This window comes from Cetorhinus maximus, chromosome 9 (assembly GCF_964194155.1).
Source record: "Cetorhinus maximus chromosome 9, sCetMax3.hap1.1, whole genome shotgun sequence".
Lineage (NCBI taxonomy): Eukaryota > Metazoa > Chordata > Chondrichthyes > Lamniformes > Cetorhinidae > Cetorhinus > Cetorhinus maximus.
The window spans coordinates 53556002-53580260 of record NC_135887.1 but is presented as its reverse complement, the minus strand read 5'-3'; the positions used below and the strand labels follow the sequence as shown (position 1 = coordinate 53580260).

The 24259-nt window shown below is 43.0% G+C and overlaps 2 protein-coding genes across 2 annotated transcripts in view; one reads left to right on the top strand and one right to left on the bottom strand.

The window, feature by feature from the left end:
* Positions 1-1978, bottom strand: part of nup88 (nucleoporin 88) — a 50305-nt gene extending 48327 nt beyond the window's left edge. The window contains 1 exon segment of the mRNA XM_078548754.1: positions 1742-1978. Coding sequence (XP_078404880.1) covers positions 1742-1948 — 207 coding nt within the window. The 5' untranslated portion in view covers positions 1949-1978.
* A 47-nt stretch (positions 1979-2025) lies between these two features.
* Positions 2026-23216, top strand: rpain (RPA interacting protein). Its single transcript, XM_078548759.1, has 7 exons — positions 2026-2257; positions 10176-10364; positions 11885-11957; positions 13264-13381; positions 17300-17363; positions 21232-21366; positions 22718-23216. The coding sequence occupies exons 1-7, from the start codon at positions 2168-2170 to the stop codon at positions 22745-22747; spliced, it is 699 nt and encodes a 232-aa protein (XP_078404885.1). The 5' UTR covers positions 2026-2167; the 3' UTR covers positions 22748-23216.
* The last annotated feature ends 1043 nt before the right edge of the window (positions 23217-24259 follow it).

The following is a 24259-nucleotide window of genomic DNA, read 5'->3' as shown; positions in this document are numbered from 1 at the left end:
TTCCCTAACTATAAATCCCTCCCCCCGACCAAATGTCCCACTCCCCCTACATAGATATCCCAGTCCGCCTCGCCATGCGGTCCTCTCTTGCCCAGCCGACCGCACATCCCCCCCTCCCACCTCATTCCCTCCCCATCCCCTCCCCCTGTCCTCCACTTCCCCATCTCCCCTCCCGACCACAAATCCCTCCCCACCCCGACTACACATCCCTCCCTCCTCCCCCCGTATATCTCTCTCCTCCTCTCCCCCATATATCCATCTCCTCCTCCCCCCTGTATATCCCACTCCTCCTGTCTCCTCCTCATCCCCCCCAATATATCGCTCTCCTCCTCTCTCTTCCCCACCCCCGTATATCCCTCTACCTGTCCTGCCCCTCTCCTCCTCTCCCCCACCCCGGTATATCCCTCTCCTCCTCTCCCCTCCGTATATCCCTCTCCCCCCGCCCTCCGTATATCCCTCTCCTCCCCCTCCCCTCCGTATATCCCTCTCCTCCCCCACCCCTCCGTATATCCCTCTCCTCCGTATATCCTCCTCCACCCTCCCCTCCGTATATCCCTCTCCTCCGTATATCCTCCTCCACCCTCCCCTCCGTATATCCCTCTGCTCCCCCTCCCCTCCGTATATCCCTCTCCTCCCCCCTCTCCGTATATCCCTCTCCTCCCCCCTCTCCGTATATCCCTCTCCTCCCCCCTCTCCGTATATCCCTCTCCTCCCCCCTCTCCGTATATCCCTCTCCTCCCCCCTCTCCGTATATCCCTCTCCTCCCCCCTCTCCGTATATCCCTCTCCTCCCCCCTCTCCGTATATCCCTCTCCTCCCCCCTCTCCGTATATCCCTCTCCTCCCCCCTCTCCGTATATCCCTCTCCTCCCCCCTCTCCGTATATCCCTCTCCTCCCCCCTCTCCGTATATCCCTCTCCTCCCCCCTCTCCGTATATCCCTCTCCTCCCCCCTCTCCGTATATCCCTCTCCTCCCCCCTCTCCGTATATCCCTCTCCTCCCCCCTCTCCGTATATCCCTCTCCTCCCCCCTCTCCGTATATCCCTCTCCTCCCCCCTCTCCGTATATCCCTCTCCTCCCCCCTCTCCGTATATCCCTCTCCTCCCCCCTCTCCGTATATCCCTCTCCTCCCCCCTCCCCTCCCCCCTCTCCGTATATCCCTCCCCTCCCCCCCTCTCCGTATATCCCTCTCCTCCCCCCTCTCCGTATATCCCTCTCCTCCCCCCTCTCCGTATATCCCTCTCCTCCCCCCTCTCCGTATATCCCTCTCCTCCCCCCTCTCCGTATATCCCTCTCCTCCCCCCTCCCCTCCCCCCTCTCCGTATATCCCTCCCCTCCCCCCCTCTCCGTATATCCCTCCCCTCCCCCCTCCCCTCCGTATATCCCTCCCCTCCCCCCTCCCCTCCGTATATCCCTCTCCTCCCCCCTCCCCTCCGTATATCCCTCTCCTCCCCCCTCCCCTCCGTATATCCCTCTCCTCCCCCCTCCCCTCCGTATATCCCTCTCCTCCCCCCCCTCCCCTCCGTATATCCCTCTCCTCCCCCCCCCTCCCCTCCGTATATCCCTCTCCTCCCCCCCCTCCCCTCCGTATATCCCTTTCCTCCCCCCTCCCCTCCGTATATCCCTCTCCTCCCCCCTCCCCTCCGTATATCCCTCTCCTCCCCCCTCCCCTCCGTATATCCCTCTCCTCCCCCCTCCCCTCCGTATATCCCTCTCCTCCCCCTATTACCACTGGCCGTTAACCTGGTATGTGTCGATGCCGACGTTCAGGTTCCTGATGTTGATGGTGTAAAACACGCTCTCGTTCGTATCCCAGAAGAAGAGGTCATTATCAACACAGAAGATGATATTCTTAGTCGCTTCATCCCAATTCCTGTCGCCCCCTTTCAGTCGGCGTAACACGGGGTGATTGAGCAGCTCCGCCCACCAGTGCTCACAGCCGTCCGCCATCTTCCCCAGGACCGCCCGGAACTTCGTCACTATCACTGCTAGCCAATGGCGGGCCTGGGTCCACTTCTCGGCCAGTGCGCCTGCGCAGCGCCGCTGCTACGCTGACGGGCATTGCGCTTGCGCGATGGAACCTGCGGCGGGGTCGGTCAGCGGCTAAAGCCCGGTTCCGGACAGCGGTTCCGACCCTGCGCTTCAGACCTGCCACCTGAGGGGCTGGGTATGGACTTCAGTGAGAGAATGGAAGTGGATGCCAGGCACCGAACTCTATATAAAGGCCGCCCTGCCCCCTGGAAGGAGACATACAGGAAGGTGAGAGAAAAAAAACAAATAACTACCGCGGATGCTGGAAATCCAAAACAAAAACAGAATTACCTGGAAAAACTCAGCAGGTCTGGCAGCATCGGCGGAGAAGAAAAGAGTTGACTTTCGAGTCCTCATGACCCTTCAACAGAACTGAGTAATATTAGGAGAGGGGTGAAATATAAGCTGGTCTAAGGGGGGGGGGGAGAGAGAAGTTGGAGGAGCAGATAATCAAAAGATGTCACAAACAAAAGGAACAAAGAGGCGTTAAAGGTGGTGATATTATCTAAGAAAATGTGCTAATTAAATGTGTAGCACATTTTCTTAGATAATATCACCACCTTTAACACCTCTTTGTTCCTTTTGTCTGTGACATCTTTTGATTATCTGCTCCTATCACCGCTTGCTTGTCCCTACAACCCCCCCCCCCCGCCCGCAACTTCTCTCCCCCCACCTTAAACCAGCTTATATTTCACCCCTCTCCTAACTTTACTCAGTTCTGCTGAAGGGTCATGAGGACTCGAAACGCCAACTCTTTTCTTCTCCGCCGATGCTGCCAGACCTGCTGAGTTTTTCCAGGTAATTCTGTTTTTGTTCAGGAAGGTGAGAGGCCCGGGGATTGAAGCACTCTGTCACCAGGAACAGGCCTTTCAGCCCTGGAGCCTTTTTTTATTCACAGCATTTATTGCCCATCCCTAATTGCACTTGAGAAGGTGATGTTGAGCTGCCATCTTGAACCGCTGCAGTCCATGTGGTGTAACAGTGCTGTTAGGAAGGCAGTTCCAGGATTTTGACCCAGCGACAGTGAAGAAACGGCGATATATTTCCAAATCAGGATGGTGAGTGACTTGGAGGGGAACTTCCAGGTGGTGGTGTTCCCATGTGTCTGCTGCCCTTGGCCTTCTAGATAGTAGTGGTCGTGGGTTTGGAAGGTTCTGTCGAAGGAGCCTTGGTGAATTCCTGCAGTGCATCTTGTAGATGGTACATACTGCTGCCACTGTGTGTCGGTGGTGGAGGGAGTGAATGTTTGTGGATGGTGTGCCAATCAAGTGGACTGTTTTGTCCTGGATGATGTCAAGTTTCTTCAGTGTTGACGGAGCTGCACTCGCCCAGGCAAGTGGAGAGTATTCCATCACATTCTTTGGGGAGTCAGGAAATGAATTACCAGGATTTCCAGCCTCTGACCTGCTCTTGTAGCCACAGTTTTTATATTGCTAGTTCAGTTCAGTTTCTGGTCAATGGTAACCCCCCCCCCCCCCCCCCCCTCAAGATGTTGATGGTGGGGTATTCAGTGATGGTAATGCCATTGAACATCAAGGGGTGATGATTAGATTCTCTCTTGTTGGAGATGGTCATTGTCTGGCACTTGTGTGGCGCGAATGTTACTTGCCATTTGTCAGTCCAAGCCTGGATATTGTCCAGGTCTTGCTGCATTTGGACACGGACTGCTTCAGTATCTGTGGAGTTGTGAACGGTGCTGAACATTGTGCAATCATCAGTGAACATCCCCACTTCTGACCTTATGATGGAAGGAAGATCATTGATGAAGCCTCATTCTCTGTAAAGGCCCCATTCAGTGGCTGATCTGATTGGGGCCTTAACAGCATTTTCCTGGCTGCCCCCAATAACTGTTGACTCACTTGTAGATCAAAAATCTATCTCAGCTTTGAATATATTCTTTATTCTTTCATGGAATATGGGTGTCACTGGCAAGGTCAGCTTTGTTCATGGAAGATGGCAACTTTGTTGCCCTTGAACTGAGTGGCTTGCTCAGCCTTTTCAGAGGGTAGTTGAGAGTCAATCACATTGCTTTGGTTGCAACGACTCAGCCTGCACTGCTCTTCCACTCTGAGAGAAGCAATTTGCCCTTATCGCCATCTTAAATGGGAGACTCCTTGTTTTGAAACTTCTACATTCCCAACCCCTAACCCCCCCCCCTCCCAAAAAGAGAAAACATGAGGCGGGGCAGGTGGGGTAAACCAGCCAGTGTGCTCAGGCTGTGGGGAGGAATGGTTCAGGCTGGGTTGTGCAGGCCTTAGCGTGCTAGATGGGGCAGGGGGTGGAGGACAGACTGGGGCAGGTGGGCTTGGGGAGGGAGACAGGCCATTCGCAACTCCTGAAGCAGTCAATATCCAGGCTTGGGCTGACAAGTGGCAAGTAACATTCACGCCACACAAGTGCCAGGTAATGACCATCTCCAACAAGAGAGAAACATCGTTGCTTGACGTTCAATGGTGTTACCATCGCTGAATTCTACCCCCCCCCCACAGCCTATCAACATCACCATTGACCAGAAACTGAAATGGACTCGCCATATAAATACTTTGGCTATAAGAGCATGTCAGAGGTTAGGAATCCTGTGGCAAATACTCATCTGACTCCACAAAGCCTGTCCACCATCTACAAGGCACAAGTCAGGAATGTGATGGAATACTCCCCGCTTGCCTGCATGAGTGCAGCTCCCACAACATTGAAGAAGCCTGACACCATCCAGGCAAAGCAGCCCACTTGATTGGCACCACATCCACAACTGTTCACTCCCTCCACCACCGACACACAGTAGCAACAGTGTGTACCATCTACAAGGTGCACTGCAGGAATTCACCAAGGCTCCCTTAGACAGCACCTGCAAAACCCATGACCATCTAGAAAGACAAGGGCAGCAGACAGATGGGAACACCACCACCTGTAAGTTCCCCACAAGTCACTCGTCATCTTGATTTTGAAATATATCGCCGTTCTTTCACTGTCGCTGAATCAAAACCCTGGAACTCCCTCCCCAACAGCACAGTGGGTGTACCTACACCACATGGACTGCAATGGTTCAAGAAGGCAGCTCACCACCACCTTCTTGAGGACAATTAGGGATGGGCAATAAATGCTGGCCCAGCCAGCAAAGCCCACATCCCGTGAATGAATTTAAAAAAGCAGGCCGAAAGAGGTGGGCTGGATAAGCCCTGCTCCTCCTCATGCACACCACACTACCACCTGAGCAGTCACTTGGTTACTGTGACAGTTTGCCACTATAATATAATGGGGCTGGCAACAGGGACAGGCCTCTGGTAATTTACACTGTCAGGAATGTCTCCTTTTATTTTGTGGTAGGAGGAATTTCTGAAAGTGTAATCTTTGCTCTTTGCTTGATATTCTGAGAGACTGAATACTCTGATATTTCTAATTTTTTATTTACTCTCTGGCGATGTAGATCAGGTGGCAGCCATGGCTTAGTAGTAGTACTCATACTTGAGACAGAAAATTCTTTATTCAAGTTTCATTTCATAAACCTAAGGACAAAAAGCTATGCTGACACTCCAGTGCAGTACCACAGGAGTGCTGCATTATCGGCGGTGCCACCTTTCAAATGGGATGTAAAACTGAGACCCCGTCAGCACTCTCAGATAGATGTAAAAGACCCCATGGCACCATGCAAAGAGGAAAAGCTCTTCCCTAATGTCCTGTATGATATTTATCCCTCTGCCAATATCACTAAAACATTATCTGGTCATTATCACATTGTGGGGGTTTGTGGAACCTTACTATGGTCAAATTGGCTGCTGTGTTATCTACTTTGCAAGAGTGACCACACTTCAAACGTTGGTTGTAAGTTGGTTTGGGATCATCCTGAGCTGCTGAAAGGTACAATATAAATGCCTTTTCTTCTATGGACTCGTGCCATGTGCAAAGTGCATCTTGCGAGACTATCCAGTCAGTTGGAGCTGGCATTCTGCTTTGAGTTGACTAAAGCCAATCAGGGTCTCCCTTTTTCTACTATTCACCACCTTGAGTGGTGTGTTTCTCTGCAGTGCAACTAAAGATTACTTTACCGTTGCTACATGGGAGGGTAGGAGACCTTATTTAGGCTGCTGTCAGTTTCTCCCAATGATTAAATGTGATTCAGGAACAGGATGATCAAGTAGTAAAGTGTCAATGAGTTAATGCAAATAATGAAAAATATTGTTCTTAACTGTGAACTGCATTCTCTCTATTGTAAGTATAACTGTAGCATTTCATTGAATTGAAGTGGAGAACCTATACCTGGCATAGAAACTGCTGCTTAGCATGTCTGTTTGTGGGACCTCGTAGTGTTCAGATTGGCAGTTGTATTGGCTACAAAAGAACTTTGAAAGTAAACTGCCTCCATGGTAGAAAACAAAACAAACGGTTGTGAAGAACCAAAGGTCTAATGAGAGTGAGAAACTTAAAGTAATTTCTATTAGTAAAGATAGTAATGGAGAAATTAATAACTTGAATTTATATTGTGCATTGATCCCAGAGCGGTCCCCTGTGGAGTGAAAGATAGTAAGTGAAACCCTTTTATTCAAGAAAGGAGGGAGAGAGAATAGGCTATTTAACCTAACATCAATGGTAAGCAAAATGCTAGAATCAATTAGGAACACGGGAGCAGGAGAAGGCCGTGCAGCCCATCGATCCTGCTCTGCCATTCAATATGATCACGGCTGATCATTCAATTCAGTGCCCTTTTCCCGCACTATCCCCATATCCCTTTATCTCATTCGTATTTAGTAATCTCAATCTCTGCTATAAACATACTCAATGACTGAGCTTCCAAGGCCCTCTGGGGTAGAGAATTTTTCCAAAGATTTACAACCCTCTGAGTAAAAACATTTCTCCTTATCTCAGTCCTCAGTGGCTTCCCCTTATTTTGAAATTGTCCCCCTGGTTCTAGACTCCCCAACCAGGGGAAACACCTTACCTGCATCTACTCTATCTATCTCTTTAAGTATTTTGTAGGTTTTAATGAGATCACCTCTCATTCTTCAAAACTCTAGAGAATACAGTTTCCTCAATCGCTCTTCATAGGATGGTCCCACCATCCCCAGAACAAGCCTGGTGAACCTTTGCTACATTCCCCCTATGGCAATAATATCCTTCCTAAGATAAGGACGAAAACTGTTCATGGTACTCCAGGTGCGGTCTAACCAAGGTTCTAGACAACTGAAGCAAGACTTGGCTACTCCTGTACTCAAATCCTCTTGCAATAAAGGCTAACATTCCATTAGCCTTTCTAATTGCCTGCTGCACCTGCATGTTAGCTTTTAGTGACTTATGGACAAGGACACCCAGGTCCCTTTGTACATCTACATTTTCTAATATCTCACCATTTAAGAAATACTCTGCACAACTGTTCCTCCGACCAAAGTGGATAATCTCACATTTTTCTACATTATATTCCACCTGCCATGTTCTTGCGCACGTACTAAGTCTGTCCAAATCCCGTTGAAGCCTCTTTGCATCTTCCTCACAACACACATTCCCACCTAGCTTGGTGACATCAGCAAACTTGGAAATATTACATTTGGTCCCCACATCCAAATCATTGATATATGTTGTAAACAGCCGGGGCTCAAGAACTGACCCTTGCAGTACCCCACTAGTCACAGCCTGCCAATGCGGGAATGACCGATTTATTCCTACTCTCTGTTCTCTGCCTGTTCGCCAATTCTTAATCCATGCCAGTATATTACCTCCTATCCGATGTGCTTTTATTTTGCTAATCAACCTCCTGTGGGGGACTTTATCGAAAGCCTTCTGAAAATCCAAGTACATTATGTCCACCGACTCCCCTCTTTCAATTCCGTTAGCAACATCCTCAAAAAACTCCAACAGGTTCGACAAACATGATTTCTCATTCATAAATCGATGCTGACTATGTCCAATCAGATCATTATTATCTAAACATCCATTTATCACATACTTTATAATAGATTCTAGTATTTTCCCTACTACTGATGTCAGGCTAACAGGTCTGTAGTTCCCTGTTTTCTCTCTTCCTCCCTTCTTAAATAGCAGGGTGACTTTGCTAATCTGCAGGAACCTTTCCAGAATCTATAGAATTTTGGAAGATGATCACCATTGCATCCACTAATGCCATAGCTACCTCTTCCAACAACCTGGGATGTAGAATATCAGGTCTTGGGGACTTATCAACCTTCAGTCCCATTAATTTCTCCAATACAATCTTCTGATAAATACTAATTTCTTTCAATTCTTCATTCTTCTTTGGATCTCTAATTCTGGGAGATTTCTTGTATCTTCCTCAGTGAAGACAGACACAGTAATTATTTAGCTTCTCTGTCATTTCCCTTTTCCCCATTATGAATTCTCCTGACTCTGCCTGTAATGGAGCCATGTTTGTCTTAACCAGACTTTTCCTTATTACGTACCTATAGAAGCTTTTACAGCCTGTTTTGATGTTTTTTTGCTAGTATACGTTCATATTCTATTCTCCCTTTATCAGCTTCTTGGTCCCCCTTTGCTGTATTTTAAAATGCTCCCAATCCTCAGGTTTACTTCTATTTCTGGCAACTTTATCAGCTTTTTCTTTTAATCTTTTACAATCCTTAATTTCCTTTGTTAGCTATAGCTTTAAGTATAAGTTTTAGCTTTAAGTTTAGTTTATGTTTTGTATGTGTGTGTTAACAAAGGGGAAACCTGGGTTTCGTTTCACTTTAGAATGTTGCCTGCAAGTCTGTGGGTTTGTTTGTGTACCTGCATTTTAATGTGGTTTTACAACAATCGACAATGGTTTCATGGACATCATTAGACTTTTAATTCCAGATTTTTATTGAACTCAAATTCCACCATCTGCTGTGGCGGGATTCAAACCCTGGTCCCCAGACCATTACCCTGGGTCTCTGGATTACTAGCCTAGTGACAATACTATTACGCCATGGCCTACCCCATGTGAAAGACAGAGTTCCGTGAGACCGGTTGGCTCATGGTGTGACAGGTGTCTGGGGGGAGCTGATGAGAGATCCATAGCATCTGCTCTGGGTGGCACCTGTCACTTGGTCTTGGAATCTGGTGTGTGCAACTGCAGGTCGCCTAATGGTTTACATGCACTGTGTACATTGGAGTATAAGATAGATTTTTTTTTTGTAACTTGTGTTATTCTTACAAATCTGTATATACCTGTAAAGATATGCTTGTGGGTGAAGAAGTAGTGTAACATAGTTAATCTTTTTCCTGTTTAATAAATGTTTTATTCTTTTGTTGAAAGTACATCAGCAGACTCTGTGACTCTCTTCAGTAGCTGTCCTCCATGTTTCTAAACAAAAGATAAAAATTAGGATCTGTCAGGCCAGTTTCCACCCTGGAATCTGACTTGTTCAGCTGGGATCATAACAAAAGCTGATGTTTTATTGTGTTTGTTGACTAGAACATCGGGGAATTCACTGCTCATCTTCAAATGGTATCATGGTATGCTTAGCTTCCATCTAAATCACAGGAGCAGGCAGATGAGAGCTTGTCTTAAAGTCAGTCCGATCAGTGGCAGCTTTGGCATTGTGAGGATATTTTTTATCAGGTCAATTCTAAGCCTGTTGGAATGTTTCATAATGTATAAATGTAAGTTGCTGTAGTCACATTAAAATAAGAAGCTTGCAGGCCAGCCAGCCTGCAGAATGGGCACAGAGAAGAACTGGTGCCAAGGAGTGAGTAGTGAAGAAAGAATCTCAGGCTCTACAATCCAGACAGTTGGTTGAGAGGATCTCTGCGTAATTAAAATATTAAATGGTATAGGTCAATAATGAACTATTTCATTAACGGATTAGTAGGGCATTCTTTTCAATTAAGGAAAACGTAAAACAAATAATTCTGGAAAATCTTCCTTTGCTTGAAGTGCTTTGGGTTGCCCCGAGGTTGTGAAAATTAAAAATCTTTCTTTAATTTTGAAACAGAGTGTAGTGAGCTGCATTGCCTTTCCTTTTACAGAATGTGTTAAAATAAGAATTTCCCCACTGCTTTTGATTTAAATGTGGAAAGATTGAACAAATATTTACAAGTAAGCACGGCCTATTATCTGTGCAGAGAAATTGCAGGTGTGTTCATAGCTCTCTCGTTTTCAGTAAACAAAAATTATCCCTTTATGAAATACAGTCGTCTTCATTCCCTTCTCTCTCTCTAGAGGTGTGTAGAAAGATTGAAGAACAGCCGGGCAAAGCTGTTAGACAGGTACAGGCATCTGGGAGAGAATCCAAGCTGCAACCTCAGTGGATCCTTGCTCGTGCAAGAGGTGATGGAAGAAGAATGGAGAGCTCTGAAAGCACTAGATGGAAATTTCCACTCACTGTGGAAGAGGGGAAGTTTAACAGAGGTTTGTTAATCTCACCACCCTTCTAATGATAGGTTCTAATTCTAGATTTTAATTTTGTAAGTTTTGAAATTGTGTTGCAAATCTTAAAATAAGCAGGTATGGCACCTCCTGAAATAACAGATAAAGGAATAGTGTAATAACAGGCTAAATGTGTGTTAAGCTTTGTACAATGTATTTCAGGGCTATGGTCCTTAGTAAAGAGCAATTTGAACACAGCTGTCCTGAAGCAGACATTTTGAGAAGCTATAAAGAATGACAAAGTCCAGACATGTATTAATTAAGTTCAATTAGACAGAAGATCTTGAGCACCAATTTGATATTTCACGAATGACGTTATTAAGATGGTAACTTTGCTGTTTGGTGTGTTTAGTTAAGTGTGATATAGTTTTGTCCAGGAATGTCACCATTTATAATGTTTTGATGGGTAATCACTTCACAAATGGCTAATTTATAATAATTCTAATATGACAAACGGGAGTAGAATATAATAAATATAATTACTGTTAATTTGAGTTTGCTGTAATGTGCCCAGGAGTGTGCATTTGAAAATCTCTGAGTATAAACTGTTACTATCACCCTAAATTTTAAAGTAACTGCTCTGAGAACCAGTTGCAGGTTGAATTGCTGACTGTGATTATCCAACTACTGGCCTCAATTAATTATTAATAGCTCTACTCTTTTTTTCAGAGAAAAATGTAATCTTCTGATCATCCAATAATTTTTTTAAACACTGAATTCTCACCCCCTGATCCCATTTCACATCGCAGCCTCTGGTACTTGAATGGATGAGATTAGCTCACTATTGCTCAGGCCTGTGAAATCATCTGAATTAAAAAATTATCTTTTTCTATAATTGTATTCTATAATCAACGCATTCTAAGATTTGTGAAACATGCTTCTTAGCCTCAATTTTTCATAGAAAATTAAGACTTTCCCACCTTTTTTTTGAAAAAAGAATGTATTTTACAATGATAAAACAATAATCTATCTGTAATGTAATCAAAATCTTGCATCTGCAGTCTTCCTGACAACTTTTTCATTATATATGTGGACACTGAAATTTATAATGGAAACTCTGTGAGAACTTATCACACTGTAATTACACCATCCTGCAATGATGTGACTAGAAATGGATCTGATATGCATATTACTTTCACAATTACAGATTATAGGCAGTTGAGTTATAGTTTTTTTAGTTCTACTCTTGACAACTTGGAAGCAGCTGGAGGCCATTTAGCTTATTGCTTTTGGCCTTGACATTTTTAAATCATTTTAATGCCCACTGCCTTCCCTTCTTAGCCCTTGCTATTTCTCTTTTTAAAATGTCTGAGCTGATTCGGCACCCGTCATCCTCTGGGGAAGTGTGTTCCGTGCTATCTCGGCCTTTTATATGAAGAAATTAACTGGTATAGTTTTAGTTACATTGGCCCCTCGTTCTGTTTAATCAGATTTCTAGAGTGTTTACTTTATTAGAAATCCACCGTTGGAGTGATGTTTCTGTGGTTTGATTTGCTCCCCAGGTTCTGAATACACTGGAGAATATAACTGAATTGGCAGAACTTGAGGAAATTCAACAGGAGCTCCTCAGCGAAGGTAAAACCTACTTATAAACCATACCTCTCCACCATATGTCATAGAAAACTGGCATAAATTCTATTATAATAATGTCTTTATGCCTAATCTGCCAATGGGCTTGAGCTGAGGAAAATATGGTCAGTCGATCTCTTCAGTCTTTTGACTTGAAATTGACTTGCCATGTAAAATGCCTTATTCCTATACTTACTTTTGCTCAACTCATATGTGTTCTATTTATTCAGTATGTAGGAAGAATAATCCATTCAGTTCTCCCATAACCACATGAGGAAACCCTAAACTCTCCTTCTGTTACTGCCTAATATATTAAAATCCTTTACAATGATTGTGGTTAAAAATGTATCTTCGAATATATATTTGTGATAGTTCTTCTAAATTGCCTGAAGAATTATGGGCTATTATGCAATGCACGTTGTTTTTAACATGACCTCAGACTTTGGAAATACTGACATAGCTCAATGCTTGAGTTTGAAAGTACACCAATAGTGACAAACTTTGAAAATAATTAAATATGTTCAACAACAGGGGTGCAAAGGAATTGTTGGGAGGCTGGGGGAGAATGAGCTAACTAATCGTTTAGTAGTACAAAACTTGAGTATTCCTTGGAAAAAAGTCTTGCACTCATCAGGGATAGATTTGCAAGAATACCGATAGTAAAAGGATCAACAATTTGTACTGCATGAGAAGAGAGTGCTGATTGGTTGGCAAGTGGGCTTTGATTGGTAGAGGCATTACCATGGAAAATACAGCAGGAGCAGTTAACTGCCAAGCTTTTGTTTAAATTCAAACCAGGCGGGTCAAGTCTAATTAGTCATGGCATTGTCCTGGGGAATGAACCAGGCCAAGCTGTCCCCGAAGCTTTTGTTTAGTCAAAAAAAGTGCAATGCATGGATATGCTCCTTCTGTCTGCAAAGGAAAGGACCCTGCATGTGAATATATGTAGCTTCTGGCACAAGCAAGTGAGCCACACTGCAAGCCCAACTGGTAATCTTACATTGGTTGTCAGTGTAATTCTTAGCACAGTCAGAATTGTTTAGCTAGTGCTGTCATATTGCGGAATCACATCTAATATTGGACACTATGTTTTGAGTTTTGTAAGCACGAGCTGGTTGGGTATGGTCAGTACTTGCCTGTTGCGAACAGCCAAAGGGACTTGCTGTTTGATACAATCCACTAGTCGCTGGAACATATGGCCTACATACCCGGCATCACACCAGCACTGAAATTCACACACCACATCGCTCATTTGTGTGATAGGCATTTTAACAATTCTAGTACTAAATGATGTCTGCTATATTTCTTGTAGAACAGGCCATCATAGAGGAGTACGAGGCCAGCTTACGTTTCGATGAAGCCTGTTTGAACGCCATTATTGATGGGTTTGATGTTCCTGACGACAGACTCATATGCCCTGTTTGTAATAGGTGAGTATGTTGGAATCGGGCTGTGAATTAGATTTCTAGCTGATTTCCTGACTCTCTTTAAAGCTATTTGTCTCAAGGCGGCTGCAGCACAAAGGAGTGGAAGTTATGTTAGAGTTATATAAAGCTCTGCCCCTTTTAAAATAACTGTTCTACTTCGAGCACTGCACCTCGGCAAGATATATTGACCTTCAGGAGAATGTCAGAAAGCAGGTCTTCCCACAGAGGATAGTGGAAATCATGAACTCTTCCTCAAAAAGCTGTTGAGGCTGGTGGGGGTGGGGGGGTCAATTGGAAGTGTCAAAATTGAGATCAATAGATTTTTGTTAGATAAGGGTATTAAGGTTTACAGAATCAAGGATGGATGGGGATAAGGTACAGATCAACCATGAACAAATTGAATGATGGAACAGGCCCTGGGGCTGAATGACCTACTTTTATTGCTGCTTTCTTAATTTAACAGTTTCAAAGCATATAAAAGATTTGCAGGAGAGGAATTGGAAAGAAAAGTAAATGTATGGTTTTCCAGTAGGAGCCATTACAATCGATGCATTGCTGGCTTGATGTTGTGTGACTTTGGAAGATCTTTTATTGAAATATTTGAAATTATTTTTAAGATGGTGTGGCAGACCAGTGCAGCCCTAGTTTTGATCTCAGGCCTTTGTACGATTAGTGAGGGCTTTCGTATTCCTTGATTGAACAAAATAAATTGTCCGAGCGTTCCAGCTCCTGTTCACTATCTAGTGATAACCCCACAGACTGGCCACTAGGTAGATTCTGGGTATAGACTGCAATGGACTTGAGTGTGATACTTCCTTCCTCTCGGTTAGCCTTTAAACATCCACTATTTATACATGGTGAATGGTTTCTTGGGCTAATTGCCAGAGAGATAAAAACTAAAATCCAGCGTGAGTTCCAGAGAGGAGTGTGATAGAAGTGGAACTATGTCCTGCTTAAATTCTGATGTATCTTTTTAAAACTTAGCTCCAGATATATTCTCTGGTGCAGTGACAAAGACTGCACCTAATGTGAACCCTCAATCCAAAGTGAGTCTTCATCTGCCTTATTATGTAGAGAATTTTAATTAAGCCCAGGGATTAAATTGCAAATCTTCTGCACTATATTTTGGCTGATAGTTTATATTTTTTTCTATTCATTCATGGGGTGTGGGCATCACTGGTAAGGCTAGCATTTAATTGCCCATCCCTAATTGCCCTTGAGAAGGCAGTGGTGCGCTGCCTTCTTGAACTGCTGCAGTCCATGTGCTGTAGGGACACCCACAATGCTGTTAGACAGGGAGTTCCAGGATTTTGACCCAGTGTTAGTAAAGCAACGGCGATATATTACCAAGCCAGGATGGTGAGTTGCTTGGAGGGGAACTTGCAGGTGGTGGTGTTCCCATGTGTCTGCTGCCCTTGTCCTTCTAGATGGTAGTGGTCGTGAGTTTGGAAGATACTGTCTAAGGAGCCTTAGTGAATTTATATCACATGATTTCCTATGACTTTAGGAAGCAAAATATAACTTTTCACTAGACATTGATTCAGGCTAAAATCTGCCAGACCTATTTAGCAGCAGTGATGTGTAGTCAATAAAAGTGCAACTATCCATTAATGAAAATAAACCAGTCACATAAACTGCCCACGGGAAGGTCCCTGAATATTACATGTCTTCGCAAACTGCAAGTATGGTGGTATTAACACGAATTAGCATTCTCTGGATTACTAGTCCAGTCCGATAACATAACCATGTCCAGGATGAGTTGTGCATACTTGCTTGTTCAGAGGTTTCTTGCCTGGAATATATACAGCAGGTCTTTCGCCATATCTTCACTTCTTTATCGGCCGCATGACAGCTCTCTGAAGTGGAAAAATGCCTAAACTGCAATAACCAAACAATCTGATAGGACCCTAATGTTCAAAAATAGTTATTTTCAAAACCAATGTGACCTGTACAAATTAAGCATTTATACTTTATTCTGCTAAATTTGTTTAGCTTCTCTATAATTAGAATCCTTGCAATTTAATTTGACTAGTGTTTGCTCAAACAATAACATAGAAACATAGAAAATAGGAGCAGGCGAAGGCCATTCGGCCCTTCGAGCCTGCTCCGCCATCATCCAACTCAATAGCCTGCTCCTGCTTTCTCCCCATATCTTTTGATCCCTTTCGCCCCAAGAGCTATATCTAACTCGTTGAAAACATATAATGTTTTGGCCTCAACTACTTTCTGTGGTAGTGAATTCCACAGGCCCACCACTTTCTGGGTGAAGAAATTTCTCCCCATATCAGTCCTAAGTGGTCTACCCCTACCCCGTACCCTCAGACTGTGACCCCGGCTCTGGACTCCCCCACCATCGGGAACATCCTCCCTGCAGCTACCCTGTCTAGCCCTGTTATAATTTTATAGGTTTCTATGAGATCCGCCCTCATTCTTTTGAACTCCAGTGAATATAATCCTAACCAACTCAATCTCTCCTCATATGTCAGTCCCACCATCCCAGGAATCAGTCTGGTAAACCTTCACTGCACTCCCTCTATAGCAAGAACATCCTTCCTCAGATAAGGAGACCAAAACTGCACACAATATTCCATGTATGGTCTCACCAAGGCCCCGTATAATTGCAGTAAGACATCCCTGCTCCTGTACTCAAATCCTTTCGCTATGAAGGCCAATATACAATTTGCCTTCTTTACCGGCTGCTGCACCTGCATGCTTACCTTCAGCGACTGGTGTATGAGGACACCCCGGTCTCGTTGCACATTCCCCTCTCTCAATTTATAGCCATTCAGATAATAATCTGCCTTCCTGTTTTTGCTACCAAAGTGGATAACCTCACATTTATCCACATTATACAGCATCTGCCATGCATTTGCCCACCCACTCAGCTTGTCCAAATCACACTGAAGCATCCTTCTTACAGCTCACCCTCCCACTCAGCTTTGTGTCATCTGCAAATTTGGAGATATTACATTTAGTCCCCTCATCTAAATCATTAAATATATTGTGAATAACTGGGGTCCCAGCACCGATCCCTGCGGTACCCCACTAGTCACTGCCTGCTATTCGGAAAAAGACCCGTTTATTCTTACTCTTTGTTTCCTGTCTGCCGACCAGTTTTCTATCCATCAAAATACACTGCCCCCAACCCCATGCGTTTTAATTTCACACGTTAATCTCTTATGTGGGACTTTGTCGAAAGCCTTCTGAAAGACCAAATAAACCACATCCAGTGGCTCCCCCTCATCAACTCTACTAGTTACATCCTCGCAAAATTCCAGTAGGTTTGTCAAGGATGATTTCCCTTTCGTAAATCCATGCTGACTCTGTCTGATTCTGCCACTGTTTCCCAAGTGCTCAGCTGTTAAATCTTTTATCGTGGACTCTAGAATTTTGCCCACTACTGACATCAGGCTGACTGGTCTATAATTCCGTGTTTTCTCTCTACCTCCCTTTTTAAATAGTGGGGTTACATTAGCTACCCTCCAACCTGTGGGAACTGTTCCAGAGTCTATAGAATCTCAGAAGATGACCATCCACTATTTCTAGGGCCATTTCCTTAAGTGTAGTAAGATCTTGGGCTGTGTTTTGTTTTGCAGAGCAGGTGCATATTGGGCATAGGTGCAAAATAATTGCATTAAGGGATCATTGTTAGTTCGGTGACTCCTCCGCAATGATTCTGATCAAAGGAAGTGGGGCTTGGCTTTGTAAAATGTCTTTTGGTGAAGGGCTTCATAAACAGAGATCGAGCTTAGAGCTATACTCCGATTAATTAAAGGGAGGAGAGGTAAGGTGAGAAAATTGAAGCTGAAAGTAGTAGAACATGTATTTGACTACAATTTATGTTTACTACATTTCTTGCCAGAATTTGTTTCAGCAAATAGCAACAACAATAATCTAACAAAAGCTACTTTCCTTTCACAGGAACTACCTAAATGTGAGCAGTGACTTTATAGCTTGCCAGTGTGGGATGTGCATTAATACAAGGGTAAGTTTCTTGCATACAGCAATCTGATTCCCCTGAAAGAAAGAAAGCAAAGGAATGGTAATTGGGTCTGCCTTATTGGGCTTGCATTCTACATCTGCACATATTTTTTTATTATTCTTTCGTGGGATGTGGGCTTCATTGGTAAGACCAACGTTTGCTAATTGCCCTTGAGAATGTGTGGCGTGAATGTTACTTATCAGCCCAAACCTGAATATTGTCCAGGTCTTGCTGCATATGGACATGGACTGCTTCAGTATCTGAGCAGTTGCAAATGGTGCTGAACATTGTGCAGTCATCAGCGAACATCCCCACTTCTGACCTTATGATGGAGGGACGGTCACTGAAGCAGCTGAAGATGATTGGGCCTAGGACACTACCCTGAGTGCTAAGGCGTAACTGACCCAATCTCTGTCTAAGTGGAACCCTTTGAATGCTCACTTTAATATTGATGCATGATTTCTTTCAGTCAAGAAACCATTTGCTTCCAGTATTAATGGAAGCACTCCAAGCTGTGTGCACAGAGGTGGTAGTATCAACTAACCAGAGTAGCTTGTAAACTAAGTGGCAGTAAGAATTTGGTGAGAGTGATAGAGTGTGTAAATAGTTCAGATACAGGTGTAGTGAGCTTTTTATCAAGCTGGAATATGACATACTTGTCTTATTTTAAATAACTGTGTCTCCTGTCAACGCAATATGGCCGTTTTCGCATGCGCACTGATCCAAGCTGATGTCACTCTGCTGCGTCAAGCCTGCTGATTATTCTGTAAAAGTGCACCAAAACATGGGTTTTGTAGGCAGGAAATGTATTCAGGTCTTAAGATTTTTAATATTTTATAACTACATATGAATGGCAGAAAAATGATTTAACAATGTTCAAATGGCAAATTTGCAACAGAAGCAAGAAAAATATTGCTGATGCTGCAATTGGAAACAGAAAACTCTGGGGGCTTTCAATTCAAGATGCTGCCCGAGTGTCTCCAAGATTTTCTGTTTGTTAGTTTTCTGCCTTAAATTAATGACTTTACTTCTGCATTAAAATTGTGCACTGAATGAATTTCAATCTAGTAGTGTCAAGTCTATGAAATCCTATTCTCCTGCCAGTCTGATACAATGGGCCAATCTCAAAGATGGCCACCCCAATTAACCTCTGCTGAGAGACTCTGTAAAATAGTAAACACGCTAGAATTGCGCATGTGTGGCATTGGCAGCAAATGTAGTCTACTTTAAAACGTTTCTTTAAACCTCTAAATCTGTGGCAATTAACAGTTAATCAGCTGAAAGTGACTGACTAGGTGTTAATTGTTGTAACTGACTATTGATTGACTAGTTGTAACTACGGTGTTTGTAAAAGGTTTATATTCGAGGGATATCTGCTACACACAGCTGTCTATACAAAACTGGGAGTATCGACTAAATAGAGTGGCAGCTGGAATTTGGTAAGGGGAAGAATTCTGTGCAAAGGGGAAGGAGGTGTTAAGTGTTTAACCCAAGGCGCAATAGTAAGTATTTCAATAATCAAAGTAATAAGATCAAAAGGGATTTTTTAAGCACAATGATTGAGACAAAATTGCCTGCAATTTTGCTCTATTTGGGAATTGCCACGGCACTTCATGTGTCCTGGATAACTATATGTGCAGGCAGTGCCTCCAGTTACTCAATGTCGAGCTCATTGCTCCTGAGCTTGAGGGTGAGTTGATTCACTGCCGAGTATGCAGTGGTTGAGAATTTCCTGGAGTTTCAGGAGATAGCTATCCCATGGTTCCAGAGATTTCAGGAGAATAATAAATGGGAGGGCCATTGGCGGGGTAGGAAGAGGCAGACAGTACAAGAATCCTCGGTGTGATACTCTCAAACCTGTTCTCAGTGCTGAGTACCAATGATCGTGACCACACCTTGGAGTGTTGTCAGTTATGTGGAGAGACTGGAGAAGCAGTTGTTCTTCTTAGAACAGGGAAGGTTAAAGGAGATTTAATAGAGATGTTCCAAATCATGAATGGTTTTGATAGATTAAATAAAGAGAAACTGTTTTCAGTGACATAAGAGTTGATAACCAAAGGACACAGAACCTGAAATTTTTTTTTGAACAGCGAATTGTTGTGATCTGGAATGCACTGCAGATTCAGTCGTAACTTTCAAAAGGGAATTGGATAAAACCTGTCGTGAAACATTTGACAGAACTGTGGGGAAACACAGGGGAGTGGAACTAATTGGATAGCTCTTTCAAGGAGCTGGCGCAAGCAGGATAGGCCTTCTGTACTTTATTATTTGATGACGGTATGACTGCTAGATCTTGTCCTGGCCAATTTTCTAAGGCCAATTTGCTCTTAATTCATTGGGCCCACTGACCCTTTCTGTGTTTTTAGGTTCTGGTTTCTCCCCCCACCACCCCTTCCAAGCTCCCAGACCTGAGCACACCCTGCTGATGCTCACATACTCTGTAGCTGCCCTCAACACTGATTCTGAAGTTGGCCTAATTTTTTTTTCAATCAGTGAGATCATGTTATGACACAGCAATTGAAAAAGGCCGAGTTACTTAAAATCCCAGAGGCAAATCTTAAACAACTGACATAACCTATATTTTCAATTGGTATGTTTTGAGTTGGAGCTCTAAATTCAGGAATAAGACCACCAGTTTTCGAGAGGTTTTTATGTAAAACTAAATGAAACATTTATTAATTTACAACAAATTAAACAAATACACATGGCTACAAATTACTACTATCATAACTTTTTAACAAATTCCCAAATTAATTTCTATTAAGGCAACAATAACCAATTGATTTAAACAGACACCAGGCAAAGCATTTTTCATCTTACGAATTCAAAGTGAGGTTCCTTCCAATTTGTTCCTTCACAAACACAGTGGTAGGCTTACAGGCTTAGACCTTACATGCCTCTGACCTGCACACACAAACTCCTTTCTGTTATACCCAGTCTTTCCCTTTGAATGTAAATTCTCATTGTATCACGAGGACCTTTGAACTCCTTTCATAATACCAATTTTATTAGTAATATAAACATTGCTTGATGTCTGCCAGCTATGTGCAAGATTTCGCTCCCACTCTTGAATGCTCTATTCAACAAAATGAAAATGTACCCTCTACCTTACTGTTTACATCTCAAAACTACTATGCATCAAAGCACCCAGACTTTAATTCAATCAACACACACACAGACTAAACCTCTATTTTAAAAAAATAATTTTCAATAACATTATATACATTAATATCTCTTCATGACAGGTCAACATTTATTACCCATCGCAAATTGCTCTTGAAAGGGTGATGTTCAGCCACTGCCTTAAACTACTACAATCCATTTAGTGAAGGTGCCCTCAATTTACAATTAGGCAGGTGATTCCAGGATTTTAATGCAACAACAATGAATATATGTCCCCGTCAGGATGGTCTGTGACTTAGAGGTGAAGAAGTATGAGAACACCTGTTGACAATGTCCTTCTAGTTAGTGGAGGTTGTAGGTTTGGGAGATGCTGCTGAAGAAGCCTTGATTAGTGCATCCTCTACTCTACATACTGCAGCCAGTGGTGGAGTAAATGGATGTTTAGCTAGTGGAGGAAGTGTCAATCAAGTGGACTGCCCTGTCCTGGAAGTTGTCGTCTTGAGTGTTGTTGGAAGAGCACTCATCCAGGCAAACGGAGGTTATTCCATCACACCTTGACTAGTTCTCTACTGATGTCACTCGACATTTGGGTGTAGGCTGATAGAGCAGGCAGGGTGGGTTTGTCCTGTGTGGACAAGGCATAACTTGAGATATAAGAAACTCTTTAGTTACTGTTAAGCATGTGATGTGAGCCCAATGTATCTTCAGTCTGTTGAAATGCTTGAGGTTTTCACCTATTCACTTACAGGAGGTGACAGTGCAGCAATTTCGAGCTCTTCTTGAACACGGTGTCACTGAGCATAGCACTCTATGCGCACATTGTCCAAGCTTCTCTGTCGTAAATGGCATAGAAGCAGAACCCATGCTTCTCATGAGCTGTCAGGTGAGTGTGAAGGATTACTAGATGACCATGCTATAATGATGTGTAACAGCACTTTAACTTTGGGGAAAGATGGGACTTCAGCATGCTGTTTCATCATTGAATTCATTAAGCTGTCCCTGCTAGTGCTATTGCAATGTTGTCTATTCACTAGCTGAACACACAGGTGTCCTTCTGTTAAAGGTTTGTCAGGGCTTCTCTTCATGCGCCTGCATCATTACCCCTGGAGTCTCCCAAGAATCTATCCTTTGCCCCCTACCTGTTTCTCATCAATGCTGCCTCTCATTAACATCATGTGAAAACTCATCAGGTTGCACATGTAAGCTGAAGACACCCAGTTCTTATCTCACCTGTTCAGCCCTCCACTGTGCTTGGGTTGTCAGACTGCTTGTCTGACCTCCAGCTTTGGATGAGTCAAAATTCCCTTCATTTAAACACTGGAAAGACTGAAGCCGTTGTCTTCAGTACCCATCACAAACTCTATTTCTTAGCCACAAATTCCATTCTTCTTTTCCTTTCTACTATCAGAGGTTGAAGCAGTCTCAGCACACATCCTCTCCATTAACAAGACCAAACACTGGACAAACAATGCAGAGGTAGAGTTCAAATTCCTCCATAGCAATTTGTGATATTGAGTAGGATAAATCTGGTAATTTCTGGCCTGGTACCAGAAAAAAGGATCATGAAAGTTGCCTTTTTTTAATTAACCTAACTGCTTCACTAATACCCTTCAGGGAATGGAACCTGCTACCTCTGCTTGCTCTGGCGTACCTGTGGCACAGATTCGCATTATATTATTGAGTCTTACTCTCAGCAACTCCGGATAAGTAACAAAAACTGCCTGTAAAATGTCACTCAGTGGCAAGAATAAATAAAAAATCCTTTTAAGACAACTTCACCTATCACCATTGCTGCTAACCTTCCACTCATCACTCCTCACTATCCCCCATATCCAGACTTTTCTCCCTGATCCCTCCTTCAGCCTCTAACTGCTTTTGATCCAAAACTCTCACTGATACTCTTGGAGTACTCTGCAATAAAAACCCAGTCACTGTGAATGATGCACTGTGTTAAACAAATGTATCCATTGGTTTATCTATTTTCTGTGGTCTAGGGAAACATTGCTTATAATCAGAAAAGAGTTCACTATCTCTGGATATACCTCTCAAACCTCTTTCCAAACCATTCAGCAAGAATGTGCAGCTCTCTCCTGCACAGCGTCACTAGTAAATCAGAGTTTAGTGTAATATCAGAGCTATTGTATAAAATACTTCCTGAATGTCTTCAAATTGATCCCTTTTGGATGTTGCAGTTTACTGTAATTTGAGTTAAACTATTTTCTTTTTCTTTTCAGGCTTGTGATTATCTGTCCGTTATCCTATAGTTACACTGAATGCAAGAATAGCAATGAATTCTATAAGAATAGCCCGTGCTGTGTAAAGTACTGAACTTTATTGTGCATTCTGTATTCTACCCCTGATATAATAAAGATTTTTTTATGTTTCTGTATATAATAATAGGAAGTGCTTGTTTTTCTTCTGTAAGATTGTTCAAAAAAAAGTGACAAAAATACTAAGGGGTGAGATGAAGTTGGCTCTCCCTTTGCTTAACTAGGCTGCAGTCATGCGAAAATTATTTTTGTTATGCTTGGGAGATGGCACGGGAAGAGTAATAGGTAAAGTACAAGGTCACGGACCTAGTGCTGGAAATGTTTAACCAGAGTCCTGGAGACTGAGCTATCATGTGCCTGAATTGAAGAGCTTCTTGGGTTTGAACTTGTGATTTGATTTAAAAATATTAAATGGCTGGCATAGATTAAGATGGCAAAATTAAAAGGAAAATATAAAAATGTACATTGATTCGTCTTGATTTGTAAACCCTGTAGAATTTTTTAAAAACTATTTCAGGGATGTGTCCGAATATCAATTGATGTTCAACATCTCTCATCTTTCACTAGAGCAAGTTTCATAAACAGAGTATTCTGAAGGCAAGTAGTCAAGAATTATGGAGTGTATTCTCGGTCAATGAGACCAGTATCCACATTCTTGAAAATCAGATTGCTGTTCCATCAGATTTCATCTCTAACAATCCCAGTCAAATTGGTCATATGAAATAATGCTATCAACTTTAACATAATTAATTCAGTTGCTATTGACTCCAGTTTTGGCTCATCTGAGAGGGTTTTCGGTTTAATCATTGCTCCTAGCTCTCAAAAACATACAATAAACAATTCACAAGAATTTTCATCCCTCGGCAAAAAAATTCCGTTATAATATCCTGATTTTAGCAACAATGTACACACGTTAAAGGTGTGCAATTAAAACAAAACTGGTGTGAAAAAGGGTGTGCTTGGAAACAATGTCAGAGTTGATAAAAGTTAGGACGTTTGTTATTTCAGGTAGTGATCCTTGCTCATTTTAATCTATAGATACTCCTTTTGTAGGTGTGCAACTCTGGTCAGCAAGCACCTGGCTTGATTATTACCCCTGACCTTCTGTTTTGCTCCATCTGCTTCTTTCCTCTTTCTCAACAGCATAAAACCCATCATTTCTACCTCTCTCCAGTTCTGAAGAAGAGTCATATCGGACTTGAAATGTTAATTCTGTTTCTCTCTCTACAGATGCTGCCAGCACTTTGCTTTTATTTCAAATTTCCAGCATCCACAGTATTTTGCTTTTACCTGGCCTGATTGCTACGTGATGAAATCAAAAGGGAGGAAAATAAAATGAAACTGGCTGCTCACAGCAAACAATACTATTAAAGGCCCCTGTCCGAAATCATTCACATATTGTAAACTACAAAGGATCCAGAGCATGTCTTTGGAATTTTATTGGCTCACTCTTGCCTCTAATTCAAGAAGTCATTGGGTTCCAGGCCTTTCCTTAAGCTCAAAATC

Coding starts and splice junctions, on each gene's coding strand:
- rpain (XM_078548759.1), top strand. CDS start 2,168: ATGGACTTCAGTGAGAGAATGGAAGTGGATGCCAGGCACCGAACTCTA. Junction 10,365..11,884: donor AGAGGGGAAGTTTAACAGAG/GTTTGTTAATCT, acceptor TTTGCTCCCCAG/GTTCTGAATACACTGGAGAA. Junction 13,382..17,299: donor ATATGCCCTGTTTGTAATAG/GTGAGTATGTTG, acceptor TTCCTTTCACAG/GAACTACCTAAATGTGAGCA.